The sequence below is a fragment of the Lepidochelys kempii genome, chromosome 6, assembly GCF_965140265.1.
Source record: "Lepidochelys kempii isolate rLepKem1 chromosome 6, rLepKem1.hap2, whole genome shotgun sequence".
Lineage (NCBI taxonomy): Eukaryota > Metazoa > Chordata > Testudines > Cheloniidae > Lepidochelys > Lepidochelys kempii.
In genome coordinates, this window is record NC_133261.1 from 74,045,024 (window position 1) to 74,063,218 (window position 18,195).

The 18,195-nt window shown below is 44.1% G+C and overlaps 1 protein-coding gene and 1 long non-coding RNA gene across 5 annotated transcripts in view; one reads left to right on the top strand and one right to left on the bottom strand.

Annotated features, from left to right (window-relative positions):
* Nucleotides 1-18,195, top strand: part of CCDC9B (coiled-coil domain containing 9B) — a 110,920-nt gene that overhangs the window by 26,494 nt on the left and 66,231 nt on the right. Inside the window, exons 1-4 of one of the 4 annotated variants that reach the window (XM_073348791.1) lie at nt 2,546-2,620; nt 2,980-3,055; nt 4,020-4,181; nt 15,233-15,385. In XM_073348791.1, coding sequence (XP_073204892.1) covers nt 4,119-4,181; nt 15,233-15,385 — 216 coding nt within the window. In that variant the 5' untranslated portion in view covers nt 2,546-2,620; nt 2,980-3,055; nt 4,020-4,118. Of the gene's footprint in view, nt 1-2,471; nt 2,621-2,979; nt 3,056-4,019; nt 4,182-15,232; nt 15,386-18,195 lie in introns of those variants that run through there. The other 3 variants (XM_073348788.1, XM_073348790.1, XM_073348789.1) reach the window with 3 other exon arrangements.
* LOC140913086 (uncharacterized) overlaps nt 1-18,195 on the bottom strand; it is a 31,960-nt gene that overhangs the window by 6,989 nt on the left and 6,776 nt on the right. The window contains exon 2 of the long non-coding RNA XR_012159466.1: nt 1,425-1,474. This is a non-coding gene — a long non-coding RNA (uncharacterized lncRNA). The remainder of the gene's footprint in view (nt 1-1,424; nt 1,475-18,195) is intronic.

Sequence of the window (18,195 nt, forward strand, 5' to 3'; positions counted from 1 at the left end):
CCGTCTGTTTATTGGAGTTGGGTTTACATTACCAGGCAGACCTTTTCCTCCTCAATCCCCCATCTCTCTCTCTCTTGCCCTCCACCCTCACATCTTTCTTGCCATCTCCTTTTATTTCTTTCCTATCCTTCTCTGCCCCTTTCTGGCTTTACCCTTTCTTATACCATGTCCACCTACATATAACTTGCTTTCTCCATTCACCCCCACTTGGGGTTTCTCTCTGGCTTTCTATTCCCCCTCCTTCTCCCATCTATCTTGGCTTCTCCATTTTTGCCCCCTATCTTTCCTATTGCCCCAATCTCATTTTCTTGTGTATCTAGGAGGTTCTAGACTCTTTTGAACCCTCCACCACCCTCCAAAACAAATCTTTTGCAATCTCCCCTGCCCTTGATCACAGGGGATCCCTTATCCTTTCCATTGCTGCTGGATGGGCCAACAGGCTAACTCCATATTTTGTTGTCTCTCTCCTTGCATTCTTGCTCTCCATTACCATGCCCTGCATTAAATGATCCAAGTATTCATGCAGAGCACTGACACATTAAGTGGAACCCAGGCCTCAGTTTTCCTCTCTAGGCTCACAGAAAATGCCCCCTCCTATTCGCCATGTGATTCAAGTAACATTCCCACCCTTGGGACCTGGTTCATAGAGACAATGCCATTAGTAAAAGTAGTTCCTCCCCTGCACAGCAGGAGTTCACAAACTGGTCATAGTCCTTTCTGCCCCCTTGGCCTTGGAGATAGTGCAACCCATTAAACATAAACAGTTCCCTCTCTCTTCCCCTGGAGCCAGGTCTCAGAGCCTCCTCCAGGCTCCATAAGCAATCCGCTCTCTGCTCGGCTCATAGCCTCATTCTCTAGTGCAGGGTGCTCTGCAGCTCAGCCCCCTCTCAGTTTTCTAATCCATAAGCCTCTCTGCCTGGCTGCTATGGAGAGCCCTATACTTCCACAGGCCCAGGTCTCTCTCCCAGGCTATCCACCTGGTCCTTGTGGTAAGCCTCCTCCCAGGTCATTGCCCAACTCTGGAACTTTCCTCTCTGCTGTTCCTGCCTGCGGGTACCTCTACACTAGATCTGGGAGCATGCTTCCCAGCTTGGGTGAACGGACACACACTAGCTGTGCTCAAGCGAGTGCACTAAAAATAACCGTGTAGTCAGGGGTAGCACAGGTGGCAGATTGGGCTAGCTGCCTGAGTACAAAACTGCCTGGACCCTCTGTGTATATACCCTGGCAGGCAGCTAGCCTAAACCGCCCTGCTACACTGCTATTTTTAGTGAGCTAGCTCATCTGTCTACCTGAGCTGGGAAGCACGCTCCCAGCTGCAGTGTAGATGTATCGGGAGCAGGGGTGCTGGAACAATTTTTATAGTGGGGGTGCTGAGAGCCATTGAACCAAACTGTAAACCAGGGGTCTCAAACTCAATTTACCTTAGGGCCAGTGCCAGTCCTCAGATCCTCCCAGCGGGCCAATAATGTCACTGCAGAGGGTGTTCAGAAAAGAAAAGGTTTATACTGTAGTTTTTATTTTGAATTTCTTAGACATAATAAAACTGTCCTACAACTTTATACAATTCTTCGCCTGCCAGAGAGATTTTAGTGTTCGCCAGACACCTGGCAACACTTCAGTCCTGTCAGTTTGTTGGTGTGTGGCCTGAGTGACTGAGCAGTTGAAACCTTCAGGATTGCAGCAAGGGGCGCATCAGATAGTTGTGTTCAGTATTTTGACTTGTATATATTCATTGTGGAAAAAAGTGACACTGCCTCCATGGCTGACTCTGCCCGTCAACTAGTGATGGTATCTCTGTCCCTCTCCCGCAGCCAGTGGGAGCTGTGGGGGGCGGTGCCTGCAGCAGACATTGCCGGCAGCGTGTCTGCATGCTTCTCTCCTCCACCGGCCACTGGTGGCCTGCGGGAAGTTCTTGGGTCGCAGATGGCCTGCGGGCAGGGACTTTGAGACCCCTGCTGTAAACCATGTATATAATGGAAAACACTTCAAGCCAGGGGATGCGGTAGCATCCCCTGAACTCTTAGTTTCAGCACCTATGATGTGGAGAGGCAGGAAGCCTTGTATCCTATAGATCACATGCTTGTTACTTGTCATATACCCTGGGACTACAGTTCCCAGTTCTAAAGGCCTGGGGCTGATAACAGATGACCAGGGAGCACGTGCGCTCAAGGAACAGCACTCTGGTACAGCTTTCTTGGCGAACAAGCTGTGCTGAGAGTGCGTTGACAAGAGACACACAGCAAGTTGACTTTCTTTCAAAATGTACTGTTAGCCCCTGTATTCCCCAGGAGGAATGCAAAATAGGAAAATGGGCCATGACTGTACCTAGCCTGAGGTCCCAGTGAGCACAGAAATCACCTGGCCTTTGCTTCTGTGGTTCATTATGATGGCTCTGGCCCCCTGCTGTTGTACATGCAAAGCTCATGGCCCTTTCCTCTCCCTGCCTGAGAGGGTTTGATTTGTCACAGGCCTTTGGAAGATCTGATGTTGGATGTGGACTTGACTGTTTCAGGAAATAGAAGAGGACAGAAAGCGAGCAGAGCAGGAGGGAATGGCTGTCACTTCCAGGAGACCCAAGCAGGATGGTCTGACTATTACTATCACCAAGGCCCATAATGTAAGTCTTGCTTCCCTTTTAGTACAAGTGAACTTCTCACTAAAGAATCCCTTCCTTATGAACTCAGAGCTACTATCTCTGGAGTAGGCAGCATGCACAACAGGCATTCAGAGTATCAGGAATCAGAACCTAACCACTCCCCAAAAGGCTTAAGTGTTCCGAATAGATTCATGCACAGATCTACATTAGCCTGCATACATAAACCTGTTCCCACAGATGCAAGCATGTACACAAATACAAGCAAGCAGATACGTGTACCTGTACATATGCACATTCACATGTATATGAACTCCCAGACATTAATGCAAACATAGTCACGGACATATATCCAAAATAAACATGCTTTATCTCTGCTGTAGGGTGAAAATCAGGAGTTCCAAATGTGCGTCAAGGTGTGGATTTACCTGCAGAACACACAAGAAGAAAATATCATAGGTCAGGGCATTCTTCCTCCTTCCCTTAAACAAGGGTCAGCCTTAAGAACAAGCAAATAAAGTGGCCCTTAAGGATTCCCATGCATGGTTTCTGATAGGGTTTCCCATGCAAACTCTGCAACTCATGGGCTGTCTCAGTCTTTTTTTTATATCTCTGGGTCTAGAGGTGGATTAAACAAATCGCCAAAAGACAGTCCTCCCATTCACTAGCAGCAGGATTAGAGAGGAGGCAATTCATGGCCTGAGCCACCCCTCTCAGCACTTTAGGCCCAACACATCACAAGCATGCAGCCCTGTGTTAAAGTGAACGCAATGACAGCAGAGCTCATGGAGTAAGTAGCCCAAACATACCCTTGTCTCTTTTCTCTGATGTTGGATTGTTCACACAGTTACTTTATTAGGTTCGTTTGTGGACTGCCTTCCCCTCTTCCCAGCAACCCACTGGCCCTTGCTTTACTGTAGGCTTGCACTGTTGCACCATTTTTTCCCTTTCATACAGGAGATGAAAGATGTTATTAACCAGAAAGTGAACATTTTGTGGACTAGACTGTCCAACCCTTATAATGGGGAGCACTTACACAGTCTGCTGGTGTCAACAATATGTGATCAGCACCAGGAGTTAGGGTTGCACAATCTAGCCGTAAGCGTTAACAAGAAAGTGACAACATCTGTTTCCTAAATCTTTGACATTTTAGTCTCAAATGTCAGATTTGTAAGTGCAATGGGTTTTCCAGACCCACTTAGATTTGTGGGTTTCACTTCTAATCAGACAAAGTGCCTGTTGTTTCAGTCTTTGGAAGAATGTTATGGTATTGTCATGGGAGCGAAAAGCATCTCATGGAGCAAGTCCTAACATTTCCACAGCTGCCCTCTCCCAGCTGTTGAGGCAGAGCTGTTCCTAAAATGGAAACACACTGGTAACCCCAAAAGGACCTGTTTTCTAACCAGACCAATTGGCTTTTCAGGAGAAAAGGGTGGTGAGTGAGAAATGGGGAAGCACCTGCCCCACCAGCCCAGGGTTTGGAGTCGGCAGTGAGGAGGAAGATGAGGAGGAAGCAGATCATATGTTTACATTCAGGATGGGGAAGAGGATGCAGCTGGCTGTTACTATGGACAACAAAGCCAAGGTGAGTCTTTAAAATGATGCATCACTCGAGACTTAACACATTGCTTTCTTCGAGCTGTAAGGGGTCCCAGTTCTCATTCTCTAAGCTTGGAGACTTGTTCAATGTCTTCCTGTTCCTTACTGCGCTGATGCTTGCAATTACTTCCTTGATGTTTGTATTGCTGTCAAGTCCAGGATTAATACAAAAGGACTCCCTATTTAAATACACTCCTGTGATCTGTGCGTACACGGTGATACTCTGGATTCCTCCTGCCAAAGGCATCCCATTTCCAAGCCTAGTAAAGCTGACAGTAATTTCTGTACCTTTCCCCATTTTACACTTGTGGCTTACTCTCAGAGATGAGATACCTTCAGTAGTCACTTAAAGAAAAGGAGTACTTGTGGCACTTTAGAGACTAAAGTCTTATGCTCAAATAAATTGGTTAGTCTCTAAGGTGCCACAAGTATTCCTTTTCTTTTTGCGAATACAGACTAACACGGCTGCTACTCTGAAATCTGTCATCAGTAGTCAGTTACAGCTGCGAGTTAAACTGGACTTGAAAAACATTCAGATACTAACTTGAAGCACAGGTTGGTGCCTTAAAAAGGGAAACTTTTAAAGTGTGTCAGACTTAGACTTTTGCTTCTAGGTCACTGGCTTGAACTAGAAATGGACCTGAACCTCACACTTTAGGGAAGTTCCAATTTGAATGTGGATCTGAAATTCACAGCTTGGGCCCATTTCTAGTTAGAATCCAACCCAGGTGGGTGGAACCAGAAATTTTTGCATCTGATGACTGGGTTTTGGGCTATATATATTTTGTTTATAAAATGCACTCATTGCATCCTCTAGACATACATTCAAACCATAACAACAACAGCTGGCAATCTCAATCCAGTTCCCAAAGGACAGATGTCCACATCACTAGTCACCATCACAGCTGGCACCCTTGCTAGCAATCTCTGCAGATTGACCGGGCATGGAGACTGATCATTTGTTTCAATTTTAGGAATGGTCCCTCCAAATCATGGTTGAGACACATGAGGAGGGTTGTTACACCTTCACAGCCCTTTCTGTGCCTATGGCTGTCAATTCAACACTTTATCTCAGCACTAAAATATAACTAAAAGCAAGAGAAACAATTTACATTAAATTTGAATCACATTCATCATTAATGTGTTTTTCACAGTCTTCCTACCTTTGCTAATTATTGAAGATATTTGTGTTTTTAAAAGAATTGGCCCCTTCCCAATCCACGTTCTCTTGTTATTTGATCCTGCAGTGAATGCTTATTCTATGTTTCAGGTTGCCACCAAGCCAGGCACTATGGGTTTTCCTTTCCATGTCTGATTAACAGGCAGAAGTCACCAATCCTGAACTTTCTGTGCCCTCAGGAGGTCCTCCAGCTGCCTCCAACTGCATAGAGTCAGTCCCTTTCCTCTGCCTCTGAACCGATCGGTCACAGCAGTGCCCCTTCTGCTGAGAAGAGTCAAAACCAGAGTTGCTAAATTCAATACATTTGCTATGGAAATGAAAAAGAAACACTGTAAGTAAAATGAGGACACCAGTCCACCAGCTGTGATGAAACTATACTGTGCTCTCCAGGCAGATAGTTATAGCCAATAGATGAAAGTGGTAACACTTCTCATTCACTGTTCCCTCTAATTTTTAACAGGCCGTGTGTGCAAAAAATTTCTTCTGTGCCGCTGCTGAAGCAAAAAAAAAAAAAAAAAAAGCCAGCGTGCCAAAGCCGGAGTGCGTGCGGTGTTTCGCCGTGTGCGCAGAGTTTAAGATCTGTGTGCACATGCACAGCTTAGAGGGAACAGTGTACCAGACCCTTATTCAGTTCCACAAAGTTCTAAACATAAAGAGAAAAGTAGATGCCTGGATGTCCATTGCATACCAAGCACTTGAAAGTGTGACGGTCACCCAATGTCAAAGTTGACAAAGTGGGACCCTCATCTTTTCCACAACTTTCTCCATATTACAGCATTGCTATTGTGACATTAGAGTTAAGGTTGAGATGGGGTTTCTCTGCAAACCCCCGATCATCAATCACGCATAACCATGGCAAACTCAGATCATTAATCATTTGGGTGTACTACTGACCACAAAGGCAGTAAATGGCTTTTCTTCAGACGAAAATGAACTAAACCTCAGTGAAGGGCTATAGATATACAATCACAGCAAAAGGGATCAACTGATGGGCTGGTCATATCCTACATGCCACTGATTCCTTGGGACAATAACCACACAAGATCTGTTTATGGACTGACATTGGACTCACAAAAAAATACTCTGGGCCAGAAATGTCTTCCTCCAATGAATGCTGAGTTCATTTTATCATGGCGGCTGAAAGAGGAGACCAATGAAGCAGGCACAATGCTTTGGGACTCTGGAAGGGTAAGCCTGACGGCAGATGCCAAACCTTCAGGGTGATGAGACTTTAGAGGAAATTTTTACACCCTACCTGGGAGTAAATGATATTATTGTGAGGGAAGGGATCCTGTTTCTGGGCAGAAATCCCTATGTCCTTACTCAGATTGTACAAGTTTCTTACTTAAGCAAGCTCGCATGGAAGTAAAACATTAAAGTGGCTACAGTTGTCACTGAAATCAGTGGGAGTCTGCCTGAGCAAAGACTGAATAAAAACAGAGCAAGGACCTCAGGTTCTGGCCCTTTATTCTGGAATTAACTGGTTTATTCTGGTAGCTCTCAAAACAAAACAAAATTAGGTGTTCATAGGATGATATAGATGGACAATACAGCTGCTCTAGAATACCATCTATATCAGGGATCAAGATGCTTTCCAGGAATGAAGGAGATGCTAAGTCTAGTCATGTGGGCAGCAAGAATGCTATACTGGTGTTTTGTGTCCCAGGGATACATATTGTTAAAGATGGTAAGTTAAGCAGAACTAGAATTCTTCTTGGGAATAAGCAGATGGAGATTTCCATTCGTCTGCTTGTTTGTATCAGTAGCCAACTTCCAGAGCAGTAAATTCATAACAGATGGACATTTCAAATAGCCTAAGCATTCCTGACAAACTCTCCTTTGTGTAAAGAACTAAAACTGGTAACAAAAATATGATGCTGGGCCATCCTGGTGGCTCCCAACTGGCCCAGAAGAGCAGGGTATACAGAACTAATTGGCTAACCCCAGATGCAGGGCTCTGAAATGCCCTCTTCGTCCCCAACAGGACCAGCTCTAGGCACCAGCAAAGCAAGCACATGCTTGGGGCGGCACAATGCCGGGGCGGCGTTCCGGTCACCCTTTTTTTGTTTTGTTTTGTTTTGTTTGGGCAGTTGCGCTTGGAACTTGGGGCGGCAGATTTTTTGCTTGGGGTGGCAAAAAACCTAGAGACGGCCCTGGTCCCCAAATGCTGTCTCTGAGACATCCACCGTGAAAAGTATTATGTCTACAAGCTTGATCAGAGACTGTTAGAAAAGGCAGAAGTCATCCAAAAAGTTACCTCTTCACTTCTAAACACTTGTGAAGTCTGTGTCTCCATGTGCAAAGATAAAAAGAATCCCAGCTGCATCTTCTGCTCTGTCAGAAGTTATTTGCCAAGAAGGGCTTGATAAAGATCTGGCAGTTAGTATTGTAAGGATACAAGCCTCGATGCTCAGTTACGTGAGGGTCTGATGTACCCTGTGGGTCTGATCCTGTTCTAATTGAAGTCAGTGATTTTGCCATTGACTTCAGTGGGAGCAAGAGTAAACCCCCTGAAGGGACTCACTAAATAATAACTTGAATTGAGTTCTTAAAAAGCTGCCTTTTCACCTTTAAAAGCTTTAGAACAGAGAGGTATGTTTTTCCAGTGAAGATGGGCACTTAATTCACTCAGAATGTGAGTGTCATAGTATTGATTATTAATAATAATGAAACATTTATTAGACAACTAGCACATAAGGCCTGACTCACCAGTGACTGACACAGCCTTTACATTAGGACTCTTCCATGCTGGCAGAGTCAAAGCTGCACTAATGGACCCCAAGAAGTGCCCCGAGCATATGAGGAGTCCCAGGATGGCATGGAATTGGCAAAGCTGACCCTGTGCAAGGCTCCTGCTGAGACCTTGTAGTGTAGGGGGCATGCCAGAACAAAGGAGCCATGGCCAGGCTACACCTCAGCTATTACTGGCTGAGGGAGTGGCCCACCAGGGCTATGGGCAGCCAAGTGCAAGTTAGGGCAGCCCCTCTGGCTGTTCCAGCCTGTGCCAGACAACCCAGCATGGTGGAAGCACACAGGTGACAAAGTTTTGCCTCATTGGGACTTCCTGGTGCCTGGCCCCAAGCTCAGGTACAGGGATGAATTTGGCTCATAGTATCTGGGTGCATTTACATGACTTAGCTTAAAGCCAAAAACGTTTTCCAAGTATATGAAGCTAATACCCCACAACTCCCACTATGCAGAGATGAAGAAAACCTTGCGGGTAGCCTAAATGCACATAGAGTCACTTCTCCTTTATGAGGTGGTTTGGAAAAGCTCTCCTGGTTTTGTGCCTCTGGTGCCTTTTGAATTCCATCTCTCCCAGTTTTGTTTGCCCTTCTCCACAAAGGAGATGGGGCTGCATTGTAGAGCCATTAAATGTTACCCTAAAGGAACCAAATCATTTAGGAAATAAGATTGCTTTCAAAATTATTTTTCAGATGCATTGGAAGGGATTCAGGCCCCTCATTTCATTCTTTCCAAATAGATTGACAGTTGCATTAAATATGTTTCTCCCCTTCAAATGAAATCACATTCCACTACAACCAAAGCCCCTCATGAGATGAAAAAAAGAGATGCTTCTGGTCTTGGACTATGCAGTATCTATATCTAAATCTCTACATCCAGGATTTAGTGAACATTACAAATGAAATGTTTAATCCTCCATTGATGCCTCTTTTGGCTACATACTTCCGCCTGTGGACTTAGATGTGGATTAATAACATTTTCTTTGTATATGGCTCTCCCACATAGGCTCTAACCCTTGGAGCCCAGAACATGACATACAGCATAAAATCCAAGTTTTCATCCCGGTCTCCCACATGTTAATGTAAAGCAGTTACATTCAGTGTAATTATTAAAATGGGAATTGGAGGAGCATGTGTGTAAGTGAGGGAGCACGTGTAGTGGAGGAGGGGAAAGCAATTGTGTAGAATCTTGGGCTAAGTTGTATATTATTTCAGATCAGCTGTTGACTTATCTACTTCAGAGTTCCAATAAATAACAGGACAGCAGAAGGCCTGAGAAGTTGCTAGGTGGCAATTAGGCTCCACTGCCCAGGAATCAAATGTGGACTGGAAAACCCTATTGTGTCTTGGACAGTGGCACTGAAATATAAACCAGTTATTAAATTAAATCACTTTATTAAATCACCTTCCTTCCCATGGCAAATGCCAGGGTCCTTGCAAGGGAGAATATTTTCATTCAAACATAAATATCTAAAGTAACTATAAAGAGAGATTTCAGAGTAGCAGCCGTGTTAGTCTGTATCCGCAAAAAGAAAAGGAGTACTTGTGGCACCTTAGAGACGAACCAATTTATCTGAGCATAAGATTTTGTGAGTGAGCTGTAGCTCACAAAATCTTATGCTCAGATAAATTTGTTCGTCTCTAAGGTGCCACAAGTACGCCTCTTCTTTTTATAAAGAGAGAGCACAAGGAAAGATTGACTGAGCAAAGTACGTAAATTATACAATGCTCAGTTCTGTTTGTGATTCTCCAAGCTTACTTCACTATGAAACTTCCTCCTAAACGGGCAGTTTTTAACCTCGGATTTTTGTTGACATATCACAATACACAGGTTGCAGTGTAGTGTGTACATCACAAGTTACACTATAGCAGTTAGAAAAGGAGGACTTGTGGCACCTTAGAGACTAACCAATTTATTTGAGCGTGAGCTTTCGTGAGCTACAGCTCACTTCATCGGATGCATACTGTGGAAACTGCAGAAGACATTATATACACAGAGACCATGAAACAATACCCCCTCCCACCCCACTGTCCTGCTGCTAATAGCTTATCTAAAGTGATCACTCTCCCCACAATGTGTATGATAATCAAGTTGGGCCATTTCCAGCACAAATCCAGGTTTTCTCACCCTCCGCCCCCCCACAAACTCACTCTCCTGCTGGTAATAGCCTATCCAAAGTGACCACTCTCTTTACAATGTGTATGATAATCAAGGTGGGCCATTTCCAGCACAAAACCAGGTTTTCTCACCCCCCCACCCTTTTTTCCAAAAACCACACACACAAACTCACTCTCCTGCTGGTAATAGCTTATCCAAAGTGACCACTCTCCCTACAATGTGCATGATAATCAAGGTGGGCCAGTTAATCAGTATAAATGATGCGACTGCAGCTTCTCTGACTACATCTAAACATCTAAAGTTAGAGCCTCTAATCACATGTTGTCAAGTATCAGAAGGGTAGCCATGTTAGACTGGATCTGTGAAAACGGCAAAGAGTCCTGTGGCACCTTATAGACTAACAGACGTATTGGAGCATAAGCTTTCGTGGGTGAATACCCACTTCATTGGATGCATAGAATGGAACATACAGAAAAGGTGGAAGTTGCCATACAAACTGTAAGAGGCTAATTAATTAAGATGAGCTATTATCAGCAGGAGAAAAAAACTTTTGTAGTGATAATCAAGATGGCCCATTTAGACAGTTGACAAGAAGGTGTGAGGACACTTAACATGTTGTCAGTTTTAGCCACAGAGAAAGATGTGAAGCCAAAAAAGGGCAGATAGGGCCAGTAGAAGAACTCTGCAAAGGCATAATTGGCATTTATTATTGGTTCATAATTCCAGTTGGAGCTTCAGCTGCCTTTCTTCTTGCTGTGACAGCCTCTTCACTGTAAAAACATGAGGAGTCCTTGTGGCACACCTCATTGTTTTTGCGGATACAGACTAAGACGGCTACCACTCTGAAACCTCTTCACTGTGAGAGTCCATGCAGAGTCAGCTGTGGGGGAGATTCCCATTGAAGTCAATGAGAACTCTGCACATGGAGGGCTTGCAGGTATGAGGCCTTTGACCACAGACATTCAAGAGTATCAGATATGGCCAAGGAGATAATACCCGAATTCATGCTCATTTGTTTAGTGATTTGTCACTGCAAATGCTAAATTTACAACAACACTTGATTCACCACCCATTGAAGTCAACAGGTGCCCTTCCATTGACTTCAACGGGCTTCGGATCAGGCCCTTTATCAACAACATTTGTGAATAAGTGAAAGTATTGGTGGCTAACTCCTGCGAGGCTCAAAGCAGTTGAAACACAGCAGACCCCAACTGGCTCTCCACAGCCTGCAGAGATTTTCTGAGCGAGCTGCATCTCTGCAGGGGCAATGCTATATTTAAGCAGGAAAAGACAACTGGGGGTATGTCATGCCAGAGTGCATATCATGGCCTGGGTGTATTGTTCAGCCAGAGACTGAAAGCAGAAACCCCTGGGAAGTGTCAGTATGCCCCACTGGGCACTCTCTTATTGTGATTAAAGGACGCCTCTAGACACTCGAGATTAGAAACAAGAGACTAATGAAGTAACCGATATTATTATGCCAGCAAAAGGAATTAAAGAAAACACATGAACATTAAATCAAGTGGCTGGAATGAGGATATTGTGAATTAGTTTGCTCGAAAGGATGCTGGGAGGGAAAAATTTCCATAAAATCCAGTCAATTTTCTGTAATCTCCATATCTGACTTTTTTTCAAACTAGTCATAATCCTACTAAGTAGATCTGTCTCCTGTATTCTTCCTTAATAAAAGCATCACTACCCCCCACCCCAGATAATCTGTGCTGTGCCTAATTGCCTCACTTTTGCTCTATACCCTCCTAACAGTACATTTAATTCTAATGAGAAATTGTCTAGATGTGCTGTATCTGCTGCAAATCCAGGGAGACTGAAGTGTTCTCCTACTGGCTTTTATATGTTACCATTCCTGATGTCTGTAACAAACCCTGCTGCCTACTCTGCCCCCATATGTACTCTAGCAACACCATCAGAGGACCCAACAACATCAGCCACACCATCAGGGGCTCATTCACCTGCACATCTACTAATGTGATATATGCCATCCTGTGCCAGCAATGCCCCTCTGCCATGTACATTGGCAAAACTGAACAGTCTCTACGCAAAAGAATAAATGGACACAAATCAGACATCAGGAACGTTAACATACAAAAGCCAGTAGGAGACACTTCAATCTCCCTGGACATTCAATAACAGATTTTAAAGTAGCCATTCTTAAACAAAAAACCTTCAAAAACAGACTTCAGAGAGAAACTGCAGAGCTACAATTCATTTGCAAACTTAACACCATTAATTTGGGCTTGAATAGGGACTGGGAGTGGCTGGCTCACTACAAAAGCAATTTTCCCTCTTTGGGTATTGACAGCTCCTCATCAATTATTGGGAGAGGACCACATCCACCCTGATTGAATTGGCCTTATCAACACTGGTTCTCCACTTGTAAGGTAACTCCCTTCTCTTCATGTGCCAATATATTTATGCCTGTATCTGTAATTTTCACTCCATGCATCTGAACTGGGTTTTTTTACCCACAAAAGCCTATGCCCAAATAAATCTGTTAGTCTTTAAGGTGCTACTGGACTCCTCGTTGTTTAAGTGAGAGAAGAATCAGTCCCACTGACTATAAACAGGAAAGCTCACGTCACTCTACAAATGTAGACTCTAATTGCACTCTACAATTTGAGTAAAATTGAGAAAGTAAACACATAAATGGTGAAAAGTAAGCCAGATTTCAAAGATTTGTTTAGTTATAAAATCCAAAGTATTATAAGTATATATCACATTATAAGAAAATGAATAGAGGAGAGTAGAAAAAAGGAACTAAAAATAAATACATGTTTTTACCTTGATAGTATCCCTTTAAATCATTCAGTTGGGTACAATTCATAACATCCCATTCACACATCCTGTATTTTGACTGCCAGTTGTGTGTGTTCATGGAGGGTTATTGATATTACTCATGACATGATTCAATAAATGAGAAATGGGGTGTTAATCAAAGCCAGAATCTAAAAACCCCTTAACTTTGTAGATGTTTGAATGGTTGACTCTAAAAAAGATTTGGGGTCATGGTGAATAATCAGCGGAACATGAGTTCCCAGTGCAATGCTGTGTCCAAAAGGGTTAATGCAATTCTTGGATGCGTAAACAGAGGAAATCTCAAATTGGATTAGAGAGGTTATTTTACCTCTATACTGTGGTGCAGCCACTGCCAGAATACTGTGCCCAGTTCTGGTGTCCACAATCCAAGAAGGATGCTGATAAATTGGAGTTCAGAGAAGAGCCATGAGAACAATGAAAACAGTCAGACTCAAGGAGCTCCATCTATTTGGTTTAACAAAGAGACAGTTAAAGGGAGGCTTGATCACAGTCTATAAGTACCTACATGGGGAACAAATATTTGATAATGGGCTCTCAGTCTAGCAGAGAAAGGTATAACACAATCCAATGGCTGGAAGTTGAAGCTAGACAAATTCAGAATGGAAATAAGGCATAAGTTTTTACAGTGATAGTAATTAACCACTGGAACAAACTACCATGGGTTGTGGTGGATTCTCCATCACTGACAATTTTAAAATCAAGATTGGATGTTTTTCTAAAAGCTTTGCTGTAGGAATTATTTTGAGGGAAGTTATCTGGTCTGTGCTATACAGGAGGTCAGACTAGATGATCACAATGGTCCCTTCTGGCCTTGAAATCTATGAATCTGGATCCTGATCTGCACTACCTGGCTGGTCACTACTGTAAAAAACCCATGTGCTGTAGACAACTGGCAAAATTATTAATCGCACGCACAGTGCTGGGCCTAGACCCCTGTTCCTTCTGCTTCAAACACACAGGCTTCTTGCCCTTTAACTAAAGAAGAATGTCCTTACTTTCCAATTGTAATAGCTGTAGTCAGCTGACTCTTAACCTGGGTTCAGTTGTAGTCTCTTTGAATCTGTTACCCTTGGGTCCCCTACATACACCCACTGCTGGGCAATCTGACTGTTTCCAGCAGGAGTTCAGCTCACTCTCAGGGTCCTTTCTGACTCTTGAGTCTAGTTATGTTCACTTGCCTCTTGTCCCTGGCAGCACTCCCCAGGTCACACCACAGTTCACTGGATGCAAAGACCCCTCCAGCATCCTTTATCCATATCAGGCTCATGGTGCCTGTCTGCCCCAAACAAGGAGGGGGAGAAGGATGGGCTAGCAACTGCCTCAGACTGAGCGCCCCTTGCTAGCAGAGCTCGCTAGCAGTCCCTGGCAGCCTCTCTGCTCCTAGGAAGGAAACAAACCCAACCCTCTAGTTTGTGTAGCCAGTCTTACCTTTTTAAACTCCACTGCTCCAGGCGGAGCACGTTCTGCAGGTGCACCTAACTGGCACTGCTGGAGTGCAGGAATGCTCGTTAGCTTATCAGTACGATGCCCATGTAATCTCAAGCTCATGACAAGAGTTAAAATGTCAACACTGTCAACTATTTCACTATTTGATCAGTAGTTCAATTGTTCTACTGTTGATCAAATCATTCAAGAAAGGAGAGGGACAATTATGAAGATCACAGAGTCTCAGGTGACAAGGACATGGTTTGTGCATGGGCTTAGGGGAGTATCACTACTCCAGTTCCCCCATTTTAACCCTTGGATTTTATGGAGGCAAATATCTTAGGAAGAGTAAAAAGAGAATACAAATAGCAACACCTGACTATAATTCACTATAAAATAAAAATGATAAAGGCTGTCAATCAATACTCAAGTTTTGGAGAAATGAAGACAAGAAGAAACGTTCCTCATTGGATAGTTGTACACAATAAGCCAAGTGGATTTATGTGAACTTTACATTTTCCTCTGAAGTTCCCAGTATTTGCCACTTTCAGAGCTTGGAGGCTGTACTGGACTGGACTGGATGGACCATTGATCTATTCTGTTATGCCAATTCCTAAATTCACCACCAGCCCCTCTGTGTTTATCATCATAGTGAGAGGCTGGTACAAGGAGGGGGATGCTTCTAAATTTTGTGTCACTATATGTGTATGTTGCACTTGCTCTGTTGTTTCCAGGGGAAGCGGATTGTCAGTGAGAAACGGAGTTCAGATGGCCTCCTGAGCCAAGGTGGGGACCCAGATCTGAGCGAGGAAGAGGTGGACCACCTGGTAGCTTTCCGTAGAGGGAGACGGATGCAGATCGCCATCACCATGGACAACAAGGAAAAAGTGAGTGCATTCCAAGAGTCTGTGTCATAAGGACCGGTACTCCACCAATTGCTATTGGGCTGGAGGAGCAGAGGGGGAAAGGTTCTGGCAGCCGATCAGTTGGAGATAGTGTTTTTTAGTAGGTTTCAAAGTAGCAGCCATGTTAGTCTGTATTCGCAAAAAGAAAAGGAGTACTTGTAGCACCTTAGAGACTAACCAATTTATTTGAGCATAAGCTTTCGTGAGCTACCGCTCACTTCATCGGATGCATAAAAGTGGAAAATGCAGTGAGGATGTTTTTATACACACAGATCATGAAAAAATGGGTGTTTATCACTTCAAAAGGTTTTCTCTCCCCCCACCCCACTCTCCTGCTGGTAATAGCTTATCTAAAGTGATCACTCTTCTTACAATGTGTATGATAATCAAGGTGGGCCATTTCCAGCACAAATCCAGGGTTAAACAAGAACGTCTGAGGAACGGGGCGGGGGGGGGGAGATAGGAAAAAACAAGGGGAAATAGGTTACCTTGCATAATGATTTAGCCACTCCCAGTCTCTATTCAAGCCTAAATTAATTGTATCCAATTTGCAAATGAATTCCAATTCAGCAGTCTCTCGCTGGAGTCTGGATTTGAAGTTTTTCTGTTGTAATATTGCAACTTTCACGTCTGTAATCGCGTGACCAGAGAGATTGAAGTGTTCTCCAACTGGTTTATGAACATTATAACTCTTGACATCTGATTTGTGTCCATTTATTCTTTTATGTAGAGACTGTCCAGTTTGACCAATGTACATGGCGGAGGGGCATTGCTTGCACATGATGGCATATATCACATTGGTAGATGTGCAGGTGAACGAGCCTCTGATAGTGTGGCTGATGTTATTAGGCCCTGTGATGGTGTCCCCTGAATAGATATGTGGGCACAGTTGGCAACGGGCTTTGTTGCAAGGATAGGTTCCTGGGTTAGTGGTTCTGTTGTTTGGTATGTAGTTGCTGGTGAGTATTTGCTTCAGGTTGGGGGGCTGTCTGTAAGCAAGGGCTGGCCTGTCTCCCAAGATTTGTGAGAATGATGGGTCGTCCTTCAGGATAGGTTATAGATCCTTGATAATGCGTTGGAGAGGTTTTAGTTGGGGGCTGAAGGTGACGGCTAGTGGCGTTCTGTTATTTTCTTTGTTAGGCCTGTCCTGTAGTAGGTGACTCCTGGGTACTCTTCTGGCTCTGTCAATCTGTTTCTTCACTTCAGCAGGTGGGTATTGTAGTTGTAAGAATGCTTGATAGAGATCTTGTAGGTGTTTGTCTCTGTCTGAGGGGTTGGAGCAAATGCGGTTGTATCGCAGAGCTTGGCTGTAGACAATGGACCGTGTGATGTAGTCTGGGTGAAAGCTGGAGGCATGTAGGTAGGAATAGCGGTCAGTAGATTTCCGGTATAGGGTGGTGTTTATGTGACCATCACTTATTAGCACCGTAATGTCCAGGAAGTGGATCTCTTGTGTGGATTGGTCCAGGCTGAGGTTAATGGTGGGATGGAAATTGTTGAAATCATGGTGGAATTCCTCAAGGGCTTCTTTTCCATGGGTCCAGATGATGAAGATGTCATCAATATAGCGCAAGCAGAGTAGGGGTATTAGGGGACGAGAGCTGAGGAAGCGTTCTAAGTCAGCCATAAAAATGTTGGTATACTGTGGGGCCATGCGGGTACCCATAGCAGTGCCGCTGATTTGAAGGTATACATTGTCTCCAAATGTGAAATAGTTATGGGTGAGGACAAAGTCACAAAGTTCAGCCACCAGGTTTGCCGTGACATTATTGGGGATAGTGTTCCTGACGGCTTGTAGTCCATCTTTGTGTGGAATGTTGGTGTAGAGGGCTTCTCCATCCATAGTGGCCAGGATGGTATCTTCAGGAAGATCACCAATGGATTGTAGTTTCCTTAGGAGGTCAGTGGTGTTTTTTAGTAGCATGGGAGTTACCAGGGCTAAAGATGTCTGGCTATCCTAGCTCAGAAGGAGACAAGGCCATAGGCCTTGATCCACGTTCCCTTATCTGCGATCCTAGCTCTAGCTATCTCCAGACTGGTTCAGTTCTGACTTCAGCAGATTCTTCAACATGCTTCCCAAAGGAATCTCATATGATGCTTCTTTGAGGGGAACAAGGGAAAGGGAAGGCATTGCCATGTACTTGCCTTGCATTTAAGGAGGAAAGAATGCAAAAGTTACCTTCATTTAGGCCTCATGGACACCTAAAGCCAGCTTTCCACCCAGGGCCAAGGAGCAGAATATAGTCAAAGAGCCCTATCCCAGACAAACAGTCAGTACAACTTAAAAGTTAATTGGGGTAGGCAATATCCATGTCCAAAACAAACTGATGTCACCCATGGGGCAGCCCATTTGACAATTTTGTTGAACTTTTTAGATTTTGGAAACACGGACCAAATACTCTATTGCAAACTCCTTCCTCGCAAAAATGATGTATGTCAATACAAGAGAATCCACAGCCAAGCAAGAGTGTGCTTCTGACACCCTGTGCTCAGGATCATGAAAGATAACAAGAGAAAACATAAAGCTAAATACACAAAACAAGGTTGTACATAAAGATCAAAGGACTAATGCAATTTCCCTCAGTGGGACTGCAGCCAAAGTGTGCTGCTAATTGCCTCAGTTATTTTCCTGCTTTTTCTCCTCCCCACTGAGAGTTTGACTAGAGATACAGGACCCTACTATCTGTTTCTCTCTGGTTGCTTTACACTGAGCGTCATAAAGAAGCAGATAAGTCAGCAGATTGAGCTACCATTGAATACTCAGCGGCGCAGGGGGTTTCCATGGTAGCACA